We start from the raw sequence: 24,306 nt of genomic DNA, 5'->3' as shown, positions 1-24,306 counted from the left end.
AGCTAGCTGCTCGGGCACCCAGAGCGGCACTCAGGGGCGAGACGATTCAACCAGGGGGTGACTGGCGCGCCGTGATCCACCTAGAGGGATACGCGGCATGTGGCGATCTGCCCAGGGTGGATTTTGTCACCCTTCTCTGGGATGACAACCGGGGAGGACCACCCCTGCCCCCTTCCTACGCCCCTGCAGGTAGGCTCATATGGAAAGAGGCGGTCCTTGAGGTACTGCGGACTCAACTATCAAATGTTTGGGTAAGGAGGTATGTCTTGAGCATTTGCCAGGAGCTGTATAATGAAGGTGCCTGATGCACTTCTGAGGGAAGGGAATTCCACAACTTAGCAGCTGCCTCAGAGAAGGCCCTCTCCTGGGTCACCATACCCCAAGCTTCTGAGGGCAGTGGGACAACCCAGAGGGCCCCATCTGCTGAACTTAGCACCTGTGTGCTCCACCTGTAGGGCAGGAGGTGGCCTTTTAGGTACTGTATTTGGGCTCTACCCTAAACACGAATGTGAACACCTTGTCTTGGGCCTGGAAATGAACTGCCAACCAGCCCAGCTGTTTTCAAACAGGGCTTATGTGAGATTGGCCAATAATCTGATTGCTGCATTTTGCACCAATTGAAGGTTTTTTGAGTCATATTCAAGGGCAGCCCCACATAGAGTGCATTTCAAAAAAAATAAAATAAAAAGCCTAGAAGTTACCAGAGCAGGAAGTACAATGACCTAGTCACCTCTGTCCAAAAGGTGTCACAACTGACGAATCTGCCAGAGCTGAAAAAGGCACCCTTAGCCACTGAGCTCACCTGAGCCTTCAGTGACGGTGTTGAATCCAGAACTTGGAACTGTGCAGGAGATGGCAGAAAATCTCTAGCACCATAGCTAGTTCCTTGAAACGGCCCTGGAGGTAGGAATGGAATCACTGAAGCACAGTTCCCACAATCCCCAAACCCTGGAGATGCACCCATAGGATACAATGGTCAACTGTATCAAAAGTCGCTGAAAGATCAAGGTGAATGAGCAGTCCCCACCATCTCTTTCCTAATATCCTGCATTTCAGATCCTTGCAACACAGCTCACAAATGGTAAACAATATATATATAAACTGAAGCAAAGAACTGAACCAAGCCACACAAATTAGAACTGGGTGTGTGCAGAAAGAAGAGAGAGATAAGATTTTGGGTGGAGGGCAGGATCAGCCAAATTTCACAATTGAATTATATGTGCAACATTGGTTTCATATTCTCTATCCTACCATTATTTGACCTTTGTAGTGTCCCTATGGCTGCTTCCTCTACAGTTTGGTGGAACTGTGCTTACTTAAGACACCTCGTCCCTATAAAAAGGGAACGAATGGTGAAGAGATAGAGGGGTGGGTGGGCAGAACCCTCCTTTTCTCTCCTTCGCCGGGCCGCAACAGGTCTACTGAAGGGCTGAAGGTAAGATATTGCTTTGGGTTCTTTTTGTCAACCACCTCTGCTAAATGAAGCCAACCAAGGCCGTACCTGAGCTAAGGGACCTTTTCTGGTCACCACCATTAACCATAATGATGGTGACCAGAAGGTAATTTTAAATTCATTTTTAAAATAACAACAACAACAGCAACAACATTGTAGAGTTCTTTCACTGCAACAATATAATGCTTGCTTCTTTGCTTCATTATTTTTAAAGACTTCTGCCACACTACTTCCTGAGCAATTCAACGGGGATACTAATTCAACATACCAAAACAATATTTCAAAACGCAATCCCAAAGTTCAGAAATGTGGAACCTTCTCCAGCATGAGTGTCATATTCACTCACAGGCAACTTTCCAAGAGCTACATATCAGTGGTGGATGGGGCTCATATCCAGGGCTTATTATTTTGTATTTTATATTGGGTGTTTCTTTAAATGTTGTACGTTGCTTTGAATCCTAACTTGGGAGAAAGGTGAGATCCAGTGGTACCTCGGGTTACACACGCTTCAGGTTACAGGCTCCGCTAACCCAGAAATAGTACCTTGGGTTAAGAGCTTTGCTTCAGGATGAGAACAGAAATTGCACGGTGGCGGCAGGAGGCCCCATTAGCTAAAGTGGTACCTCAGTTTAAGAACAGTTTCAGGTTAAGAACAGGCCTCCAGAACAAATTAAGTTATTAACCTGAGGTACCACTGTATAAATATATAAAATGCATTATTATTATTATTATTATTATTATTATTATTATTATTATTAATAATAATAATAATAATAAATTGCTGCGTGAAGAGCCTCTCCTCTGCCATTAAACAGCTTTCCCAGGCCTGCCTGCCTCTCCTCATGCTGCAAGGGGTGCGGTCTCCTACTGGCAGCCACACAAACTGTGCTGCATGACGATACCTTACATTTTCATGTATATAGGAAGATAATATGCAGCTCCCTGGTGGGGCCCTAGCAAATGGGCTGTGGGAACAGCATCGGATATCAGTCAGGCTCTCTTGTCACCAATACTAACCCCATGCCTTATTGTAACCAATAATGTTATGGACTACATCTCCCTTTTGTACCACTGCACATGGCACACTGCAACCCTCTTTGGTGCCAGCCCACACTGCAGAAAAAGCATTCTCTGCCTGTGTGCTTCTCCACTGAAGTCCAACAGTTTCCTTGTTATCAGGCCGTTGTTGCAGGGCCATTTATTTCAGAGCTAACGAAGCATGCAAACTAGTTAATTGCTCAGTCCTGGGAAAACATTACTACATTTCACTAGCCCAATAAAACTCACTCTTCCTTTCCTCCACGACTGCCACAAGCACAGATTTCCATCTCCAGTTGCTTCTTTGGCAGTGTGCCACATCATGTAAACCTATGCATTCTGGAGGGTGGCCAGTCCCAGAGAGCCACAGATATGAAACTAGAGACAAGAAGAAGAATTGAGCTTGGGAATACTGAGCAACCTTGCAGCGATTCACATCAGGGCTCTCCCTATCACGGCCATACTGCTAACTTTTCCGATTTGACTGTGACACCCCAGAATTACAGAAGCCAGCTTGACTTCTGATTGGATCCTGGGATGTCCCATTTTGCCAATTATTACAATAAACTGTCATGAAATTCTACTCATATTGAGTAGGGGAGATTCCAATGTATAGTTAACAGGGTAAAAACTTAAAACACATTGCAGGATTTCTCCCAAAATAGACCAGAGGTGATTAATATTTCATCCAGCAGAGCTTTACTGCTGCTGAAGGCAAATGAGTGTAATGGTCACAGATCCAATACATTCAGGATTGGCACCGTCCATAAGAAATCCAGTTGCAACAGACTTAAATTTACAATAACTTATAGTAAGACTAAAACCATAACATGAAGCATACTATGTATAGAACACCACACCAGAAGGAAAGAGAGATAGAAAGTGAAACACAGGCTCCTTCTGGTCTTATTATTATAGCCCGCATGACCTTGACAAAAAGAGATAACAGAACCAGTTTAAGCCAGTTGCACTCAGCTTCTCTGAAGCAATAACCCAAACATCATGAAGCGTCTGCTTGTTTCTAGGCAGAATAGAAACTTACCTGTCAGCACCAGTTTCTTTCACACATAGAAACTTCCAGAACCCTTTTGAAAGAATTAGAATAGGAAAGATCTCTACACATCAGATCAATACTTTCTGTACCAAGAAATGCAGACTGACATAAACAAATACCGTATTTTTCGCTCTATAAGATGCACTAGACCACAAGACGCACCTAGTTTTTGGAGGAGGAAAACAAGAAAAAAATATTCTGAATCCCAGAAGCCAGAACAGCAAGAGGGATCGCTGTGCAGCGAAAGCAGTGATTCCTCTTGCTGTTCTGGCTTCTGGGATAGCTGCGCAGCCCGCATTCGCTCCATACGCACACACACTTCCCCTTACTTTTTAGGAGGGAAAAAGTGAGTCTTATAGAGCAAAAAATACGGTGTATATTTCTTTACTGCCAAGAGATTTGGGGAGTGGAGTTTACCAGTGTTAGGTAAAAGGGGATGCTTGAACCAGATGGTCAGAGCCAGGGTGGGTTGGTGGGGACTGAATTGTACCCTGAATCATAATATCTCAACTACTTTATTTTGCTGTCTTGTAGCCATGGCAAGGAAACAGCTACTGCTTTGGACCTGGTTGGCATTCCTATGTGGTGAGTTTGGAATTAACTATGAACTTGCAGGTTGACCCTTCTAGACAGAAACTCCTTCCAGTTTTGTACCTGGTCACAACTCTCTCCCAAAGAACAATTGAACTGCATACCATAAGCCTCACAGAGGTACAAGTCCCAGCACTCTTAGAATATATAAATGACAGTTCCCAGGATTCTTTGGGGGAAGCCATAACTAACAGTAGTACAGTGGTACCTCAAGTTACAAAGGCCTTAGGTTACAAACGCTTCAGGTTACAACCTCTGCTAACCTGGAAGAGCTGCCTTGAGTTGAAAACTTTGCCCCAGGATGAGAACGGAAATTGTGTGCCGGCGGCAAGAGGCCCCATTAGCAAAAGCACGTCTCTAGTTAAGAAGAGTTTTGGGTTAAGAACGGACCTCCGGAACGAATTAAGTTTGTAACTAGAGGTACCACTGTATAAGGGTACTACAGATGCATGGTGTGGGTGTGACCTCTTCGGGGCAATTAGAGATATTGGCAGAACAGTAACTTGCTCAGAGCCTGGCAAATTCCCCTTGAAAAAAGCGTACAGTGCACGGCGATGGATATCTGGCACAGAGCCCAATATCCTGTTTGTTGTGGGTGAAAACCTGCCCTTCCCCTGCAGTGGTGGGGAGACTTTGGCCCGATGATGCTCAGCTCCCAGACCCTGTGATCATCACCTGAGGCCCTTCTTCATGGGCCACCTCCTCCATGAGAGGGCCAGAGGGTGGGAACAGTAATAATGATCAGCCCCAGACAGCACAGCCAATATTCAGGGATGATAGTGGTAGTCCATTAGAATCTGGAGTTCACCAGTTCTTCATCCCTGCAGCCAAGTATTTACAAAGTGTAGTTCTGCAGTGTGTCTTTTCTCAGGTCACTTAACACTCTGCTATGAACACCAAGCTTTAACAGATAAAAGAGGCAGCAATTATTCATCTGTTAAGGCTTGGTGTTTGTAGCAGAGTGGTGAACATTTCAGGGTTCAATTCATCTTCCATACTTCCATCATCTTCCAGACTGATGTTTTAATGTATTTTTAATCATTTGTTGGAATCCACCCAGAGTGGCTGGGGAAACCCAGCCAGATGGGTGGTGTATAAATAATAAATTATAATTTATTATAAATAAATTCTTCTTCTTCTTATTATTATTATTATACTTTCATTCCCATATGACATTTTTTTAAAACCCTCAGTTTTTCAATAAAGCAATTATCTCTTTGCCTCCCTTTCCTGGCCCTGATTATATCTTGAAATTTTGCCATCTTTATTAAATCCCAAAATTTAATCATCCAGGTTTCTAATTCAGATGGGCGGGGTATAAATAAATCATCATCATCATTCCCCCCCCCCCATGTTTAGGTCATGCATGTGAGCTGATATTAAAATATTAATACCCATTTGTTTAGCTTCTTGAAATACCATGTGCTTGATATAACCAAGTAGCATTATTAAAGGTTTCCTTTAATTAATAATTTTGATTCCATTATCACAATTGTCCTGTCCTACAAGAATATAGTCAGAGGAGTACACAATATTTCAAATGCTACAACACCATGTGATTATGGCACCGTATTGAGCTGTATTGAACTTTCTGCAGCTTTACAGGTTTGGCAACCATCTAAAACCTCACAAATTAAAAGCACACAAGGTGGAGAGCTTAAAAGACCTTTCTGTGTTGGGTTTTCCCTGTGCAGAAAGAGCTTTTAAGTTTTCCACATTGTTTACCGGGCTCTGGGAGGCTCCTGGAAGATCTTGTGGGGCTATCCAAGATCTTGCGAGAACCTCCGAGAGCCCAATAAACAACTTGAAGAGCTCAGAAACTATCTGCTCTACATGGGGGGGCAAGGCTCAGTCGGTGCACTGTTCCGGAAAGGTAAGATTTCTCATGAAGAGTTGGTTCTGAGGATTGTTTTGACTATACGGAATTTCAGCTTTATGCACTATCTCCAGAACGTAATCCCTGCGCAAGCTGCAAGTTAATTGCACTTTGTTAATTATGCCTTTCAGGGTATTGTGGAGCAAGTTCCTGTGGGGAGGAATTTGTCACAGCCTTCCTTCAGAACCTCTTGGAAAGTCAACCCAATCCTAAGTTTGAGTTGCTTATCACTGGATATCATCCTGCAACAACCGTCACGGTCACAGCAAACAAGTCTACATTCAATAAAAAGGTTTCTGTCAATAAGCAGACAGTGTCAGTTGAGGTGCCAACCTCTTTGGAGATGAAGGGGACTGACATCTTTGATGGAGCTGTGTGGATTCAAGCCGACAAAGAGATCTCGGTTGTTTCCCACAATTACAGGATCTCCACAAGTGCTACCACAATTGTGTACCCAACTCATCAGTTGGGCACATCATATTATGTGGTAACCCCAGTGGGGAATGACGCAAACACTTTCAAGGAATTTGCAGTTGTAGCCTATGAATTCCCCACTCAAGTCACTATTCACCTGAAAGGGGCTGTGACATTCCAAGGGAAGGTTTATGCTGCAGGGAGCAGGCTTGTTGTGGACCTGAAAGCTTTCCAAGCAATCCAGCTGCAAAGCTCAGCTGATTTGTCTGGCACCAAGGTTGAATCAGTTGCACCCGTGGCTGTTTTGAGTGGGCACAGCTGTGCCAAGCAGTTCTCATCTTGTGACCATGTTGCTGAGCAGCTCTTGCCTGTTTCCAGCTGGGGCACCACCTTCATAGTTCCCCCAGTGCCCTTCCAAACTCAGACTGACATTGTGTATGTCGTTGCTTCCCAAGATAACACGTTGATCCAATACCAGTCTGGGGCCACTCCAAGCTCCCGCCGCGCGGTGGCTGGGGAAGTCATCCAGTTTCAAATGCAGCCATCTCAGTCCTATTTCTTCTCTGCCAACGCAGGAATCCAGGTCCTTTTCTTCTTTGCTGGTAACAGCAAGAACTACGACCCTTTCCTCATCAATGTTCCTGCTTTAAAAAGCTATTGCACATCATATCACATTGATGGGATTAAGGCGTTTGATAATTTTGCTGTCATCGTAGCAAAAACCTTAGATTCAAATGGGATCACACTAGAGAAGAGAGCCATTACAAATGCCAAGTGGACACGCATCCCTGGAACAGAGTATTCTTTCAGTCAACTTAGCTTGGGCAAAGAAGCCAGTGCCCTCTCTGTAGAGCATCCCAGCGCTCCTTTTGGGCTCTTCATCCTTGGAGGTGCATCTGCCGATGGCTATGGCTCTGTGGCCCTTTGCTCTTGTGGTAAGTATCCTAAGTTGCACATATAATTTGTGCTATGAATGAGTAGTTTGATTATCTTCTCTTGAGAACAGAATGTGCTCATTTTTTTTCCCCCATAGAGAAAGGAACATGACTACAGGCAAAATTTACTGTATAAATCAGGAATGGAGACCCGGTGGCTCTCTGGATGCTGTTCAACTCCCATAATCTCCAGTCAACATGACCCATAGTGAGGGATGATGGGAATTGTAGTCCAGCAACATCTGGCAAGGCACAGGTTCCTCATTGCTGATATAGGTAGTTGTAGGAGTAGCAGCAGCAGGAAAAGTTGCTCTTTATGGCTATTTCCATGTTGCAGCAAAAGAGGAATTGAGTTACATGGGCAAGGAAGGCAAAGGGAGGGTATATTAGCACATCTGCATAGAAGACTTCCTCCAAGCAGCTCAGGAAGATGCATATGAGGCTATGTTTGGGAGGTAAAAGCTAAAGATAAAGGGACCCCTGACCATTAGGTCCAGTCATGGCTGACTCTGGGGTTGCGGCACTCATCTCGCTTTACTGGCCGAGGGAGCCGGTGTACAGCTTCTGGGTCATGTGGCCAGCATGACTAAGCCACTTCTGGCAAACCAGAGCAGTGCATGGAAACGCCGTTTACCTTCCCACCAGAGCGGTACCTATTTATCTACTTGCACTTTGACGTGCTTTCTAACTGCTAGGTTGGCAGGAGCAGGGACCGAGCAACGGGAGCTCACCCCGTCACGGGGATTCAAACCACCAACCTTCTGATCAGCAAGCCCTAGGCTCTGTGGTTTAACCCACAGCGCCACCCACGTTAGGCTAAAAGAATTCAGAGCACTGTCGAGGACTATCTTTTAATAGTTTGATCTTGCACCATTAACTGGGGTCTTCTCTCTTTTGACAGCAAAATCCTGTCCTGAGAACAGCCATTATGAAGCCTGTGGGTCTCCATGCCCGGCCACCTGCAGCGACACAGTTGGGCCCAAGGACTGTTCCTCGTTGCCTTGTGTGGGGGGCTGCCAATGCAATAAGGGCTTTGTGCTGGATGAAGGGGAATGCATTCCCACTACGGTCTGTGGGTGTGTGTTCGAGGGGGACGCCTTCTCCCCCGGTGAGCAGTTCTGGGCAGACAAGACATGCACAAAGCGCTGCATCTGTGATGCAAAAACCAGAGATGTGAGGTGTTGGGCAACAAGCTGCAGAAGCTGGGAGCGGTGTGAGGTGCAGAATGGAGTCCAGGACTGCTACCCTTTCAGACAGCCTCCCCCCAGCAGTCCTGCCCCCACAACCCCCACAATCCCCAGTTCCCCTACCACCATCATTTCCCCTACCAGGAATGCCACCTGCTCTGCTTTCGGTGGCCCCCACTACCTTAGCTTTGATGGCCAGAAGTTTGACTTCATAGGCACCTGCGTGTATCAGTTTGCTGCGCTGTGTGAGAAGCGGAGGGGCCTGGTTGACTTCCAGGTGCTCGTCCAAAATGACCATCGAGGCAGCCAGTCTGTGTCCTTTACCCGGCTTGTAGAAGTGAAGGTTGAGGGGGCATCCATTGTGATCAGCAGAGACAACCCTGCAAAAGCCGTGGTGAGTTTTGATGAATAGTTTGTTTAAATGTTAGGGTTCGTTATTATATCACAGGATGTGTGCCATTTTAAAAGCCAGGGTCCTGACCTAGTTTTTACAGCCGTGTAGAAGTGTAGCAGGTGCTGATAAGTCACTGTAATTAGCTGTGTCAGCAATTGTGGATGATGTATAATGTGTCGTATGTAGCTTAATCTGCCCTGGTGGATGGATGGGTGATCATTATGCACACTATGTAAGGTGTATGTTAGAGGAGTTTTCTTACTAAACCATGCAAAGATATTTTTACGTCTCTTCAGTGTTTCCATTTGTGTGGTCTACTCTGCACACACTCTGTGGCATGTTTCAAATGCCCAATCATTGAGGTGGGGAACCAAATGCAGCCCTCCACGTCTTCCTGGCCCTCAGGACTCAACAGTGTACCCCCTGCCCTGCCATACTTCTCCCCAGGGTATAGCCTTCCCTGACCTTGCTCTGTAACCTCCTTGAGTGCTTTTCCTGATTTGAATGTGTTCGTTGAGTCCTAATAATGTTTTTATGGAAGAAAGATAAAGAGGGATATATGAGCATGTGTGAAACTAGCCTACTGTACAAAGGTAAATTAGCATTCATTGCTCTGCCCACTTTAGCTTTTCGCCCCGCCCACCTGTGGCATGTGGCCCCCAGAAAGTTGCCCGGAAGGGAATGTGGCTCTCAGCCTGAGAAAGGTTCCCCGCTCCTCATCTGGAACATCACAGTTGGAAACTACTGAGAATGGGGGAGGGGATTATTCTGATAATTAAGGTAAAGTCGTACCTTGGATGCTGAACGCCTTGGAGCTCGGATGTTTTGGCTCCCAAATGCCATGAACCCTGTTCACGTTCATTTGGAAGCCGAACATACAACGGGGCTTCTGTGGCTTCTGATTGGCTGCAGGAGCTTCCTGCAGCCAATCAAAAGCCACAATTTGGTTTTTGAACGTTTTGAAAGTCGAACGGACTTCCAGAACAGATTCTGTTTGACTTCCAAGCTACAACTTTTATTGGCATCGTTCCTTTCCTCTCCATGGCTGGTGCCCAGAAGAAAGATGAAGTGGGCTGTGTCCATTTTTCATTGCTTTTGCAAAGAGACCATTTTGTGATTACCGTATTTTTCTATAAGACGCACTTTTCGCCCTCCAAAAATGAAGGGGAAATGTGTGTGCGTCCTATGGAGTGAATGCAGGCTCCTTGGCTTCAGCGATAGCAACGCAAAGCCTCCAAAGCGCAGAGGGACAGCTCCCCCCACGCTCCGGAGGCTTCGCGTTGCTTTTGCTGAAGCTGCCTGAAGCCCCTGGAGTGCAGGGAACTCCCGCTGTGCTCCAGGGGCTTCAGGCAGCTATCTGCAAGCCTTTGGAGTGCAGCAGGAGTTCCCGCTGCTCTCCGAAGGTTTGCGGGTAGCCACCTGAAGCCTGGAGAGCGAGAGGGGTCGGTGCACACCGATCCCTCTTGCTCTCTAGGCTTTGCTTCGCTGAAGGGGCGCTGCACAGAGAGGGAGAGCTGCGCAGTGCCCCTTCAGTGAAGCGGGAGGAGAAATGGAAGGGGCTCCGTTTCTCCTGCCGCTTCGCTGAAGGGGCACTGAGCAGAAAGGGGGACAATTTTTCCCCCTGTTCTCCCCCTCCTATGGTCCGGTGCGTCCTATAGAGCAAAAAATAGGGTATATGAAATCTATTTTCCAGCAGTATTTTTTTTTTATGAAGTATTATGTTGGACAAAAAATCCTGCATTGCAGGGGGATGGACTATAAGAGTTGAATTTTTCCTACCCCAAATGATACATTTTGCTGTTGACCTCTGTGCTCTGGAGCAGCCTTGGTTAGCCTTATGCCTTCCAGATGGTATTGATCTCCCAAGGATCAGAGGTGATAGGAGTTCTGAATGCATAAGGCTAAGCAAAGCTGCTACAGATACATCAAGTATCACAGAATCATAGAGTTGGAAGGGACTCCATGGATCATCTAGCCCAGCAGTTCTCAACCTGTGGGTCCCCAGATGTTGTTGGACCCATCATCCCTGACCACTGGTCATGCTGGCTAGGAATGATGGGAGTTGCAGTCCAACAACATCTGGGGACCCACAGGTTGAGAAACACTGATCTTGCCCAACTCCCTGCAGTGCAGGAATATGCACCCATACGGGGATCAAACCCGTGACCTTGGCATTATCAGTACCACGCTCTAACCAACTGAGCTAACTGGCAAGGCTATTACAAAGGCACTTCTGAAATGTTCCCCTTTTAAAATGGGCTCTAGGTGAACGGCTTGCTGACCAACCTGCCCTTCAGCATCGGCAATGGCAGAATCTCTATATACAAGAGAGGGCAAGAGGCAGTGGTCCAGACAGACTTCAAGATGACCGTCACCTTTGACTGGCAAAGCCGTGCCACTGTGACTGTGCCCAGCAGCTACGATGGCGCCCTGTGTGGTCTCTGTGGGAACTTCAATGGCAACAAGCAGGATGATCTGACCATGAAAGATGGCACAGTGGCTCCAAGCCCATCGGCCTTTGGTCAGAGCTGGAAAGTGTGGGAGGTGCCAGGCTGCAGTGAGGGGGGCAAGGGAGAGTGCCCTGCACGGCTGACCATCGAGAAGCGTCAACGGAGCCTCAACAAAGAGTGTGGGCTCATCCTAGCCAAGAGCGGCCCTTTCAGAGAATGTCACAGCAAAGTGGATCCAGAAGGATACTTCCAAGATTGTGTATACAATTACTGCTTCTTTGATGGCCAACAAGCTGTGATCTGCCAGGTCATTGCCAGCTATGCTTCAGCGTGCCAGGCAGCTGGGGTGAACCTCTATCCTTGGAGATCGGACACCTTCTGCAGTAAGTGCTAATGCCCTGAGCTGTTTTCTGAAATTCCTTAGATCTTCAGAGAACATGGTAATTTATCTGAAATGGTACACAAAGTTACCAACACTGCTTTTGCTTCTGAAATATATATACTAACTTTGTTTGTGTACCATTTCGGGGAAAACCTTATGTCCAAAAATCTCCCAGCTGATGATCTGCCTTGACGCAGATTGGTGGGATATAGCAATGACCCCAGTAGTGGCCAGTGGCATGGCCTGGACAGGACAGGACAGCCTTGCTTATGCAGCACTGGCAAGCCAAGCAAACCATGCTGCCTTGCCTGTGCCCCAGGGGCTCCTGACTGCCTCACCTGACCCCCTGGCCAAACATTCACCTCTTCAGTGATCATTTGCAAAGGAGCAGGGGACTTTTGTAAATCAGTAGAGGCACTCACTATGAAGAATTGCACATACTACCATTGAAAAGGGGGGAAATGTAAATGTGTTTTGTGGGGCATGGACCCAGATGGGAGTAATAGGTCAAAGACCAGTTCACAGCCTGGAATCTGCCTTCAAACTTTCCACACAATGCTGGGGAACATAGGAGCCAACTTCTAGGGGCTATAGGCTCCAACTCTATGGGGTTGAGGACATCTCCTCCCTGCACAAAATATGTGGGGACAGGGCTGAGCCACCCCCCCCCCCATCTTGAGGGGTCAGGCCTTCCTGGGCGTCCGTATGGTGGTGGCAGGCCTAATAAGGCCTCACAGCCTCTTCCCAGTGCCTGTGACATCACACGTGTGTGTCACACTTTTGACGTCATGAGCACATGATGACCCCCTCCCCATGTTGGGTGGAACACAGCACCTCTTCTAGGTCCAAAGTCCTCCATGGCCCCCAATAAAATATTTGAAGATGAACGCCCCCCCCAAGTAATTGCCATTCAAATAGTGTGCATGCACCATAACCTGTGATCAGTTATGTGGTGTTGGACTTACCTGCCCTCCCCTGATATTTTATTGAAGTTGGCGCCCCTGCAGGGGAATTACAAGTAGGACACTGCTATTGTGCTTCTGTCCTACTTGTGGATTTCCCATTGTCATCTGATTGGCCACTTTGAGAATAGAACGGAACGCTGGAAGCCTTTTTGAGGCCCATAACCTCTTTTAGCAGGTCAGCCCAGAACTTTGCTTTTTCAGCCATATTCTGCCTGCCAGTTTTTTACCACCTTGCTTTGATTTGGTAGGTCTTTCTTGTGCTCCAAATAGCCACTACGAGCTCTGCGCTAGCGGCTGCGCCAAGACCTGTGTTGCAGCCCCATGTCCCACTAAGTGCCAGGAAGACTGCGTGTGCAACAAGGGCTTCGTGCTGAGTGGTGATCGGTGCATCCCAGAATTCCAGTGCGGTTGTCTCCACCAAGGCCAATACTACCAGGCAGGAGATACGTTTTACCCCTCGTGTCAGGAGCGTTGCACGTGCCAAACTGGGGGGAGTGTGAGCTGCGCTGTATTTTCCTGTGGCCCCAATCAGGAATGCCGGTTGTCAGATGGCATTCGGAAATGCCACCCTGTTGGCAGCGCCACCTGTTCTGCTTCAGGTGACCCTCACTATCTCTCCTTCGATGGACTGGCCTTTGACTTCCAAGGCACCTGCATTTATACCTTGGCTAGGGCCAGCGGAAACAGCCGAGGTTTGAAGCCCTTTATTGTCAATGTGGAAAATGAGGCCTGGGCGGATGGGAAGGCGTCTGTCACCAAGAAGGTCTCGGTCAGGGTCTACAGCGTGACACTCACATTACTACAGAACAAGGATGGTCAAGTGCAGGTGAGTTCATGCTAAAAGGGGAGGACAATCTTTAAATCTTTACTTAACCCCACCCCCTTTTTCCATTAAGGCATTGTCTTTGTTCATTCATTCAATTAGTCATAAAAACATCTGCCAATTTCTGTTTCTCTCAGTTTCTAATTTTTCCAGTCCTAAGTTCAGCTGTCTGCGTTATTGCGAAGTTCTCTTAACATGCAAAGTTTTGTATGCAGATTTGTTTAATATACATTTTGTCGCAATCAATTTTCCCTACCACGATGCGTTTCGTATGTTGTTTTCACTAATAAGAAGCTTTAAAAGTATGCATTAAAGGACACTTGTACGTATTTTTGTACATATTTGGTTTGAGAACTGCATTGCAAAATTCAGAAAGGTGTTTTGTTTTGTTTATGGTTTCTGGAAGCACAAATTTCGTAGATTTCCATAAAAATGAAAACCAAACCCAATTTATCTCCTGCCTCAGTATTCCCAATTGAGTATCATAGGAAAAAACAGTGTGAGCCCCTCCCTTCCACCATGCGAATAGCATTCTGTTTGCATGATTCTTACCCTCCTTTCTTGAAGAGGAATGAATAATGAAATCTGGGCTTCTGTGTGATTGTACGCTTATGTAGAAGATCAGATTGGCACTGGGAGCTATCCATGTATGAGAGGGGAAAGTCTTGCGATTCTGTCTCTGGTAAATTTATGAATGGGCAGAGCACTTAAAGCAGAGATGGGGAACCTGTGTCCCTCCAGATGGGACCAACTCCTGTTATCCCTGACAATTGATTCTGCAGGCTAAGGCTGAGAGGAGTTGGAGTCCAATACCCAGGGCAAGCTCACCCATGAGGGAAGGCCTCAGGTGGCAGGATCCATAGGGCAGCACATCTGGCCTTCAAAAATGCATTGCCTGCTGCTGCTGTCACAGAAGCAACAACAGCTGCTGCACACTCCTTGAAGGCCAGATCTGATGCATCCTCAGAAACCCCCACCCCATGGTCCTCTACAGTGGCCTCTTGGTGAGTAGGAGGCACAGCTCGTCTTCTAAGAAGGAAATGGTAGGGCTGCCCTCTGGAGTCTCCTGGGCTTTGCACCTGACTGGCGTGATTCAGAGCAGAACCCTCCCACTTCCATTGTGTCCTTTGATAACCACTTCAACCATCAGGTAAGGTTCCTTTGATTCTCTCCTGCCCTAGTTCTCAATGTAGATCTTCAATCTCTCCTTGTTATCAGAAATATTTATTGCCCCCTGATTTGTCAGTAAGCTCATACACACAAAGTCTCTTCCTCTCATGTCTATAGCACGCAGAAAGGGACTAATACAGGCACAGGCAAACTTGGCCCTCCAGATGTTTTGGGACTACAACTCCCATCATCCCTGACCATTGGTCCTGTTAGCTAGGGATGATGGGAGTTGTAGTCCCAAAACATCTGGAGGGCCGAGTTTCCCTATGCCTGTGCTAATATATCAGAGTAGTGGGATAAAATAGGTTCCCTGCATATGCTTCATGAACATTCTTCCAACATTTCTGCAAGAAGCCAGCCCTACTCAACCGGGGGATGTTCTGTTTCTTTCTCCCAGGTGAATGGCCTGTTCTACAATCTCCCCATAACCGTTTCTGCTGACCGGATCAGAGTCTATCAGCATGGCACCGAAGTCCTGATAGAAACTGACTTTGGTCTCATTGTGAACTACGACCTGGTTTATGACATAAAAGTCACAGTCCCAAGCACCTACCAGAACCAAGTGGAAGGCCTGTGTGGGAACTACAACGGGAAGAAGGAGGACGACTTCCTGCTCCCCAATGGCAAGACAGCCTCTGACGTAGCTGTGTTTGGCGCTGCTTGGAAAGTTCGGGTCCGTGGGGCATTTGAATCTTGCTCAGATGGATGCTCTGGAAGCGACTGCCCAGTCTGCGAGGAAAAGAAAAGGGAGGTCTTCAAACAGCGCCACTACTGTGGGATCCTCACTGCATCTGATGGCCCCTTCAGTGCTTGCCACGGAAAGGTCGATCCCAGGCTATACTTCAGCAACTGCGTCTACGATCTGTGCCTGGGTGGTGGGGACAGCAAGGTGTTGTGCGACAGCGTCCAGAGCTATGTGTCTGCCTGCCAAGTGGCCAAGGTCTCTGTCAAGCCCTGGAGGAGCCCTTCCTTCTGCCGTAAGTACTGGGGACTGAGCAGTGCTGTGCTTTTAACTGGAGAGGTGAAAGGAGAGCAGGCTCTGATCTGACTCCCTATGGCGTTGGACACAGTCCAAGGTGTGTGTGGTCAAATGCACCCAATGCATTTGCTACTTTGATAGTCATGACCTCCCCCAAGAAACCCTGGCAACCGACCTTTGCTAAGAGTGCTGAGAGTGGCTAGGAATGAGTTCCTGCCAGAGCCAGCAGTGTAAGGCAGTGATGGGGAGAACCTTTCAGCTCAAGTGCCTTTCTTTTGTAGGAAACCTTGTAGCATTTTGTGTTTTATATTGTGATTTTATCTTTTGGCACACCCCGCAGGTACAGGGCAGGGCACAAAATTAATTTATTAATTAATATAAGAATTTTTTATAATTAATAATAATTCTAGCCAGGCAGAAACACTCACGCAGGCTGCACAGCAGGGTTGTGTTTTCTGTAGTTTACTAGTCACACTCTCTGACTTCATTCTCCAGCTTCCCAGTCACCTTAAGTATTGCTGGGTATCTTTTTGCCTAAGATGAGTGTTTTCCTTCTATTCCAATTTAGCTCTGCGCTGCCCCGCCAACAGTCACTATGAGATTTGCGCCCAGCTCTGCGCCACCTCCTGTGCCAAGATCACAGACTCTACGAAATGTCCGGAGACCTGTGCTGAGGGCTGCCAGTGTAATGATGGCTTTTTCTTTAACGGTGTTGGCTGTGTCTCCGCAAAAGACTGTGGGTGCTTAAAGAATGGACGCTACTACAAGGTAGGTGGCTTTCCGAACCTTATCTACCTCCCTTCCTTTTCAAATCAAATTCTCCAGCAGGATAGTTTAGGAGAGCCAGGACATGTCATGTAGCCTACATAGCTCCAAAGAGGTGAATGGCCAGGAGGGCTTAGGAAGAAAGCAGCCAAATGTTAGGCCTGAGGAATTCTCTCCCTCCAATCCCGATGGTTTCAAGGAGGAAACAAGGAAGCTTTTACTTATGATTTATTCAGTCACTGCGGTAACAGACAAAGCATTCCAATCTTTCCTCCATGATTGAATTGCTCACTCTGGCTCCTCCTCCTTCCCCCTTCCTCAACAGCATCGGTCCCTACAGAAGCCTCCTGTTGCCAAAGGTCTCTGCGTACATTGCTCTTGTACCCTTAACGACTGTCGCATTTTAGGGAACGGAGGGTCCTCTATGCTGTCTATTGAAGTGTTCGCTGGCTGCTCTATCTCCCCCCTTACTTCTCCTTACTCCCTACAGCTTGGCTGCTCACCACTCTGTGCTTTGTTATCTCCCTCATAGCTTGGCTGTAATTCAATACTGTCTCTCTCTCCCCTGTCAGCTACAGGAGATGGGGGAGGCGATCTCCACCACTCCTCAGTCTCTTCATTCCAGTCCCTGACACCAGAGGACACCTGGTTGGCCCCTGGGGACACACAGGGCAGTTCTTCCAATTCCGTGGATGGTCTTTGTACAGCCCTAGTGGATACTATTAGCAATACACACCTACATCTGTATATTTGATTCTGCCCATATTCTATCACTGCTACATTTTTTTTTTTCCAAATTTCCCATCAGCCCAACGAAAAGGTTCTGCAAAATGTATGCCAGGAGAGCTGCCGTTGCATCCCAGGCCAGGGGGTTATCTGCGAAGCCCATAGCTGTGCAGCAAACGAGAACTGTGAAACCATAGATGGCGTCTTGAGATGTGTAAATAAGGGTAAGGAAAGATTCGTTCAAGAGAGTGATGGGCAACCTGTGGCTGTTGAACTACAATTTACATCAGCCCTGAACGTTGTTCATGGCACAGATATACTGGCAAGAAGATGTCCTGTTGTCTTTTGCCATGCCTAAAACTTAGCTCCACCTCTCCACTGATAGTTGCCATCCCTAAATAGCATTTAGCACTTTCTCATATTTCCTCCTTCCTTTTCAGATCCATGTAAATCCCTGAAGTGCCGAGAAAAGGAAACATGCAGGATTGAGAACGGCCAAGCCAAATGTATCCCAGACTTCTCAGGAAGCTGCTGGGGCTGGGGGGACCCACACTATCACACCTTTGACACCTTGAAGTTTGATTTCATGGGCACCTGCTCTTACACTATTGCCAAGTACTGTGGGAACGATGCTACGCTGGTGCCTTTCACTATCGATGAGAAGAATGACAACAGGGGCAACCAGGCTGTGTCCTACGTGCGTCTGACCAACATCTACGTCTATGGGTACAAGATCTCCATCCACAAACTGGAAACTGGAAAAATCCGGGTATGTTAAATAGTCAGGGGGGAATGACCCCACTGAGTGTAATGGAATTCATTCCGATATACAGCACTTTGAAAGCCCAATATTGGGCTAAAAGGTAAAGGGACATTAGGTCCAGTCGCGGATGACTCCGGGGTTGCGGCGCTCATCTCGCTTTATTGGCTGAGGGAGGCGGCATACAGCTTCCGGGTCATGTGGCCAGCATGACTAAGCCGCTTCTGGTGAACCAGAGCAGCACACTGAAACGCCATTTACCTTTCCGCCAGAGCAGTAGCTATTCATCTACTTGCACTTTGGTGTGCTTTCGAACTGCTAGGTTGGCAGGAGCAGGGACCAAGCAACGGGAGCTCACCCCACTGTGGGGATTCAAACCACCGACCTTCTGATCAGCAAGCTCTGGGCTCTGTAGTTTAACCCACAGCACCACCCGCGTCCCTTAATCTTGGGCTAATGTAGAACAAAAACAATAAGGAGGGGGAATAGAGGCCAATGATTGCAGGCCAGTGTCAATAATTCAGATATCTATACAATTCAGAAAAATGTGGTAATCACCAACACACAACTTTGCATTACACTGAATAATGATGCTATAAATTCTGCAAAGTGAAAACTGAATGGTGCACAAATACACACAAAACTTGAATCCTTGTCTTGAGCTCATGGGTTCAAGCTGGATTATGAGCAGCTGTTAGTACTTTTGGAGTTGGCTTGGTTATGGACCCCCTTATGCGAATGCACTGCCAAACCAGAAGTGTTCACTTGACTTGTCTGGCTTGCCAAGTAATGTTCCCAAGGACCATTGAACAGTTTAAGCTACCAAAAATAGATAATTGGTCATGCGAAGCAGAACAATGGATAGTGGTAGTTAGCAAAGATCTCAGTTCCTTGTGAGTCACCTGCAGTCAATAGGTTAGGTCAGGGATAGGCAACCTGTGTCTCTCCAAGTATTGCTGGACTACAACTCCCATCCTCCTTGACTATTGGCCATGCTGTCTGGGGCTGATGGGAGCTGTAGTCCAATAACATCTGGGTGGCCTACAGGTTCCTCATGCGTGCAGATTTTCCAGCCTATGTTTAAACAAGGCCTTGTTGTGCGTAATGTTGTTTGATCATGTAAATAAGTCATGGTCTCTTGGGATGAAATGAGCCATCGCTAACAGAGACGTCAGTGAACTAGAAGGTGGCTGTGACTCAGCTCAGCAAACATGAATCAGGATGATGTCAACCACCAGCAAGTACAAATGTAGTCCAATACAAAGGCACAACGCCAAGCCAATTAAATAAGAAAAACATCCAGGCTGGATTTGGCAGAGTTCCCTGGTTTACATTATGAAGGGTAATTCCTTCCATGCAGGGAACTTTTCTCTTTCTCTGTTTAGCTGTTATCTGTGTGTCTCTGTCTATCTGTCTGTCTCTCTTTTAGGAATACAACCTACAAACAGCCAACTTTGATGTCAAATATCCCACTCCAACCTTTTACAGATATAGTCTAGAAGAGTGTCATCTTAGAAGATGACATCTCAGAAGAAGAAGAACCCCAAAGGGGTTGTCAAAACTCTTCTGAAAATAGGCTGTTCTGTTAAATACTAAATCCAGTATTGGTCAGTAGGATGGGGCAGCATCACTGACCTAACCTCCTGTCACTGGTGTCACTGTGGCTTCATGGGAGGGCTGAGACCACAGCAAGCTCAGTGCAATGAAAATGCACCAGCAGGCGCACTGGATTGGCACCATTGGTGTGTTTGCCTTTCTGCAGCCTCACTAACCCCTTGACCCTCCCCTTCCTCATAAGCCACAGTGATGCTAGCAATGGGAGGTCAGGTAAGCGCTGCTACTGCATATGCAGCTACTGGTCCCAATGACAACTTTAACATCAAACAACACAATTCTAACCAAATCTACTCAGATATGAGTCATATTGAATTCAATGGGGCTTAGTCCCAGGTATGTGCAGTTGGAACTGCAACCTAAAGCTTTGTGGGATTGTATGGCACGGTTTCTAAAAAGCCTCCAATAATTCCTGTGTGTGTTCTGTCTTGCCATTCTGCCTTTAGTTAAATGACATCGTTGCCAGCCTGCCACTGACCCTTGAAGATGGTAAGATCAAGCTGTACCAGAGTGGTTCCTATGCTATCCTGCAAACAGATTTCGGCCTCCAAGTATCATATGACTATAACTGGTATCTGCTTATCACAATCCCCAGTAGTTACTATGGGGCCATTTGCGGACTGTGTGGAAACTTCAATCAAAACCCTGCAGATGACATGGCCTACCCCAATGGCACAAAGGCTTCCTCCATCGAAAGCTGGGCCAGCAGCTGGAAAGTCAAAGACGGGGACCCCTTTTGTTGGGATCACTGCCAAGGGAATTGCCCAACATGTGATGAGAGCAAGAGGGAGCGGTATGGAAAGGAAGATTACTGTGGGCTGATCAGCCAAACCTCAGGGGGGCCCTTCAGAGAATGCCATGCCAAAGTGAATCCAGATGACTTCTTTGATAGTTGTATTTATGATGTGTGTCTCAACGGAGGGACCAAGAAAATGCTTTGCCAGGCCTTGGAGGCCTATGCTAAAACCTGTAGGAAACAGGGTGCCACCATATATGATTGGAGGACAACCTCTGGCTGTGGTGAGTGCTCTTCCTCTATACAGAAACACAATAGCTTAGTCATCTCAGTAAGGCCTATAGATTATTGCAGCCTGTGGATATGGACATGCTGTTTGAAGAAGCACAGCCGACCACCTGCCTCCTTCACGCTTGCCCATCTTGGCTTCTTCAAACAAGCCATAAGGGATTGACCGGGTGGGTCCAAGGAGTGATTAATGCTACACTGGAGAAGGGTGAGGTACCAGAAGTTCTACAATGTCTATCAGCCAGTAGCAAATATCTCTTTTCTGGGCAAGGTGCTTGGGGAGGTGGCGGCGGTCTAGCTTCATGCATGTTGGAGGAAGCTGATTACTTGGAACCATTCTGGTTTGGCTTCAGGCCAGGTCATGGCACTGAATGCAGGGAGTGCAATCCTGCTCATTCTCCTTGATTTTGATATCTCAGTGGCTTTCCATACTGTTGACCCGGGGATCCTTCTGCAGCATCTCAGGGAGGTGGAGGTTTAGTGGCACTGTACTTCAGTGTTTCTACTCCTATCTTTGGGGCCATTTCAAGAAAGTAGTCATGGGAGGCTTCTGTTCAGTGCCATGGGAGTTGCCTGTAGTGTCCCACAGGGTTCCATCTTGTTCCCCATTCTGTTTAACATGTATATATACAGAAGCTGACAGCTGAATCTTATTTCATGCTGGCACCCTCTACCACACCAAAGAGCAGCTTTGTTTCATCCATAAATTTCCAAAGTACCTGTACGTCTAACATTAATTACATCAGCTTTTGCCAACGTGAAGCTTTAGCGCATTCTCAGTTTTAAGACCCCCGCTGTTCTCCTCCTTACAGCCTTGCCGTGCCCTCAGAATAGCCACTATGAGTTCTGTGGCAATGCCTGCCCTGCCAGCTGCGCTGACCGCAATGCTCCCTCTGCCTGCAAACAGCCCTGCGTGGAAACCTGCCAGTGCAATGATGGCTATGTCCTCAGCGTCGACAAGTGTGTGCCTGTCGGGAGCTGTGGCTGCACCTACAATGGTCTCTACTACAAACCTAGAGAAGAATTCTGGGCTGATGAGACCTGTGGTTCCCGCTGCACATGTGATCCCACCCTGGGCATCGTGGTGTGCAAACCAGCTGGCTGCAAAGCCAGTGAGCAGTGCACTGTGGTCAATGGTGTCCGGGGCTGTCACCCCAGTGTTTCTGCTACATGCATAGCAACTGGGGACCCTCACTATACCACCTTTGATGGGAAGAAATTTGACTTCATGGGTACCTGCATCTACCAGCTGGCTGGGCTCTCCTCTAAGGACCCGACTCTCAGGCCTTTCACTGTCAGTGTGGAGAACAACCACCGGAGCAGCAACACAAATGTTTCCTATACCAAGGTGGTGACTCTGAAAGTCTACAATGCAACCATCATGTTGAGCCAGGAGTATCCACAAAGAATCCAGGTACCGACATGGGCAATAGTTGGATCATTGTGTTGGTTCCTTGGATCATTACAGGATCCTTTTAAATGGCGCCTGTGGCTCCAAGGGTGGGGGGTGGGGGCTAGCCAATGTTGTAAACTTTTCATTTATTTCACAGAAGTTACACACCACTTGATTGTAATGAAACCTCTGGGTGGTTTACATGAAATAATGGAACAGTTAGCTACAACTAATTAACACTTTTAAAAATGCTTAAAATTAATAGTAGACTTAAGTGAATTTACAGCAAGTCACCATCTATGCGTCTTACTAAGCTTGCCTAAGCCAAATTGTTTTAAACCAGCACCAAAAAAAATACAGAAAAGTTACCTACCTGATGTCAAGGGGCGGGAGGTTTCAAAGTGCAGGTGCTGCCACAGCAAAATACAATTTACACTCATTGAAGTAGCTCTTGCATTTTGACAGCGGTGATAGTTTTACTCAAAATATACCCATTGAAATTAATGGATATAATTCAGTCATGCTCATTAATTTAACTGTGTCTACTTATTTGGATGACTGGTGTTCACCAATGTTGGATACTTACTATAGCACTGGTGATGGTTCCTTTGCATCACATTCCAGGTTAATGGCATTTTTGTGAACCTGCCTTTCTACCAAGGAGACAAGATAAAGGCTTATATCAGTGGTGTTCATGGCTTCATCAAGACTGATTTTGACCTGATAGTCTCCTTCGACTGGAACAGCTACGCCAGAGTCACTGTACCCAGTGCATATGCCAATGCCGTTGGTGGCCTCTGTGGCAACAACAACTTGAACCCCAATGATGACTTCATCATGAAGGATGGGAGACAAACGTCTAGCATATCCCAATTTGCAGAGAGCTGGAAGGTGGCAGAGGTCCCTGGTTGTACACCAGGTTGCGCAGAGAATTGCCCACCATGTGAAGAGGCACAGAAACTCCCCTATAAGGGTGACCGATTCTGTGGGGTCCTCATCAAAAAGGACGGACCATTCAGGCAATGCCATCTGCTCATCGACCCAACACCCTACTTCACTGATTGCATCTTTGACGTCTGCCAGTATCGTGGCCGGCACAGCATTCTATGTGATGCCATTGGTGTTTATGTGGCAGCGTGTCAGGACCTGGGAGCTGTGATTGAACCATGGAGATCTAACAATTTCTGCAGTAAGTATCACCTCCTGGTGCTGCTTCAGCATAGGAATATGAGGAGCAACCTAATGCCAAGTCAGAGCATCTCTAGCATCTCAGACAGGGGCCCTTTTCTAGTTGTATCTGGATATACTAGGGATTAAACCAAGTGCCTTTCACCCCTACCATGGTTTGCTGTAGGGAGTTGTGTGCCAAATGTAAAGGTGCATGAGCTGAAAACAAATTGCACAAAACCTTGACAAGTGTAAAATTTTAGGTTTGGAAGCAAAATTTCTCCTCTCTCCAAGTGTTTTTATTTCAGTACTAACTTGAGTCATGCTCAGAGCAGGCTAACTATAAATATCAGAAATTCTACCTCAGGTCCATTCATTTCAGTGGGGAAACTCTGAGTACAACTTAGTTGGATGCAACCCATAGTGTATAGATTTCAAAGACTACTTGGAATATTTTTAATTTGTTTGATCCTCTGGACTTGTCAGCCAACATTTATGTCCTGGCATGTACAGACCACTTAAGAATTCAGATCCACCTGAAAGATCCACTCTGTTAAAAAGGTCATATAAGAAATTTGGCATTAGATTTCAAGTGTTTTGAATTTACTGATCTCCACATCAATTTCATTTCAACCCTGATCATTCATTCCCCTGGTTCACATCTGTCCAATTTTTAGTCTTGATCCCAGCGAACAGCTGGGCAGCACTATCGATCTTAGTCTGATCCATCTAGACACTATGAATGGTGTTACACCTTTAATATCTGTGCTTGATATTGTTCAGCAATTTTAGGTGTTGCAGAACAAAGCCAGGTAGTAATAGTAGTAATGATAGTAGTATTTGCACAGACAGACATCCATGTTGTTCAACTACGCCAGTAACATGGGAAATACAGTAAGCCCACAACTTATGCAGGGATTACATTCTGGGGATCGCACCCAAAGTCAAATTGTGTATAATCAAAACACATTTGGATGGGAGGGGTATAATAAATAAATAAATAAATAAATAAATAAATAAATAAATAAATATTATTAATGGCGTGTGGGATTGCCAAAGTCATTCTTCCTGGAACCCCAGCCCCCTCCCCCCCATTTCATTTATTTATTCTTATTTGCCAAGAGCATAAAGCTGAATGTGCACAAG

General features: G+C 46.6%; 1 protein-coding gene across 1 annotated transcript in view; it reads left to right on the top strand.

The window, feature by feature from the left end:
• The first annotated feature begins 1,370 nt into the window (after positions 1–1,370).
• The window catches only part of LOC309537060 (IgGFc-binding protein-like), a 36,140-nt gene continuing 13,204 nt past the window's right edge, over positions 1,371–24,306 (top strand). The window contains exons 1-13 of the mRNA XM_082231448.1: positions 1,371–1,435; positions 4,080–4,130; positions 6,144–7,361; positions 8,263–8,942; positions 11,208–11,775; positions 12,988–13,565; positions 15,130–15,709; positions 16,280–16,479; positions 17,285–17,426; positions 17,643–17,971; positions 20,023–20,596; positions 21,413–22,014; positions 22,618–23,182. Of these exons, the coding sequence (XP_082087574.1) occupies positions 4,082–4,130; positions 6,144–7,361; positions 8,263–8,942; positions 11,208–11,775; positions 12,988–13,565; positions 15,130–15,709; positions 16,280–16,479; positions 17,285–17,426; positions 17,643–17,971; positions 20,023–20,596; positions 21,413–22,014; positions 22,618–23,182 (6,085 nt within the window). The 5' untranslated portion in view covers positions 1,371–1,435; positions 4,080–4,081. The remainder of the gene's footprint in view (positions 1,436–4,079; positions 4,131–6,143; positions 7,362–8,262; positions 8,943–11,207; positions 11,776–12,987; positions 13,566–15,129; positions 15,710–16,279; positions 16,480–17,284; positions 17,427–17,642; positions 17,972–20,022; positions 20,597–21,412; positions 22,015–22,617; positions 23,183–24,306) is intronic.

This window comes from Podarcis vaucheri, assembly GCF_965113315.1.
Source record: "Podarcis vaucheri genome assembly, chromosome: 7".
Taxonomy (NCBI): Eukaryota; Metazoa; Chordata; class Lepidosauria; order Squamata; family Lacertidae; genus Podarcis; species Podarcis vaucheri.
This window is presented reverse-complemented; position numbering and strand designations above follow the sequence as displayed.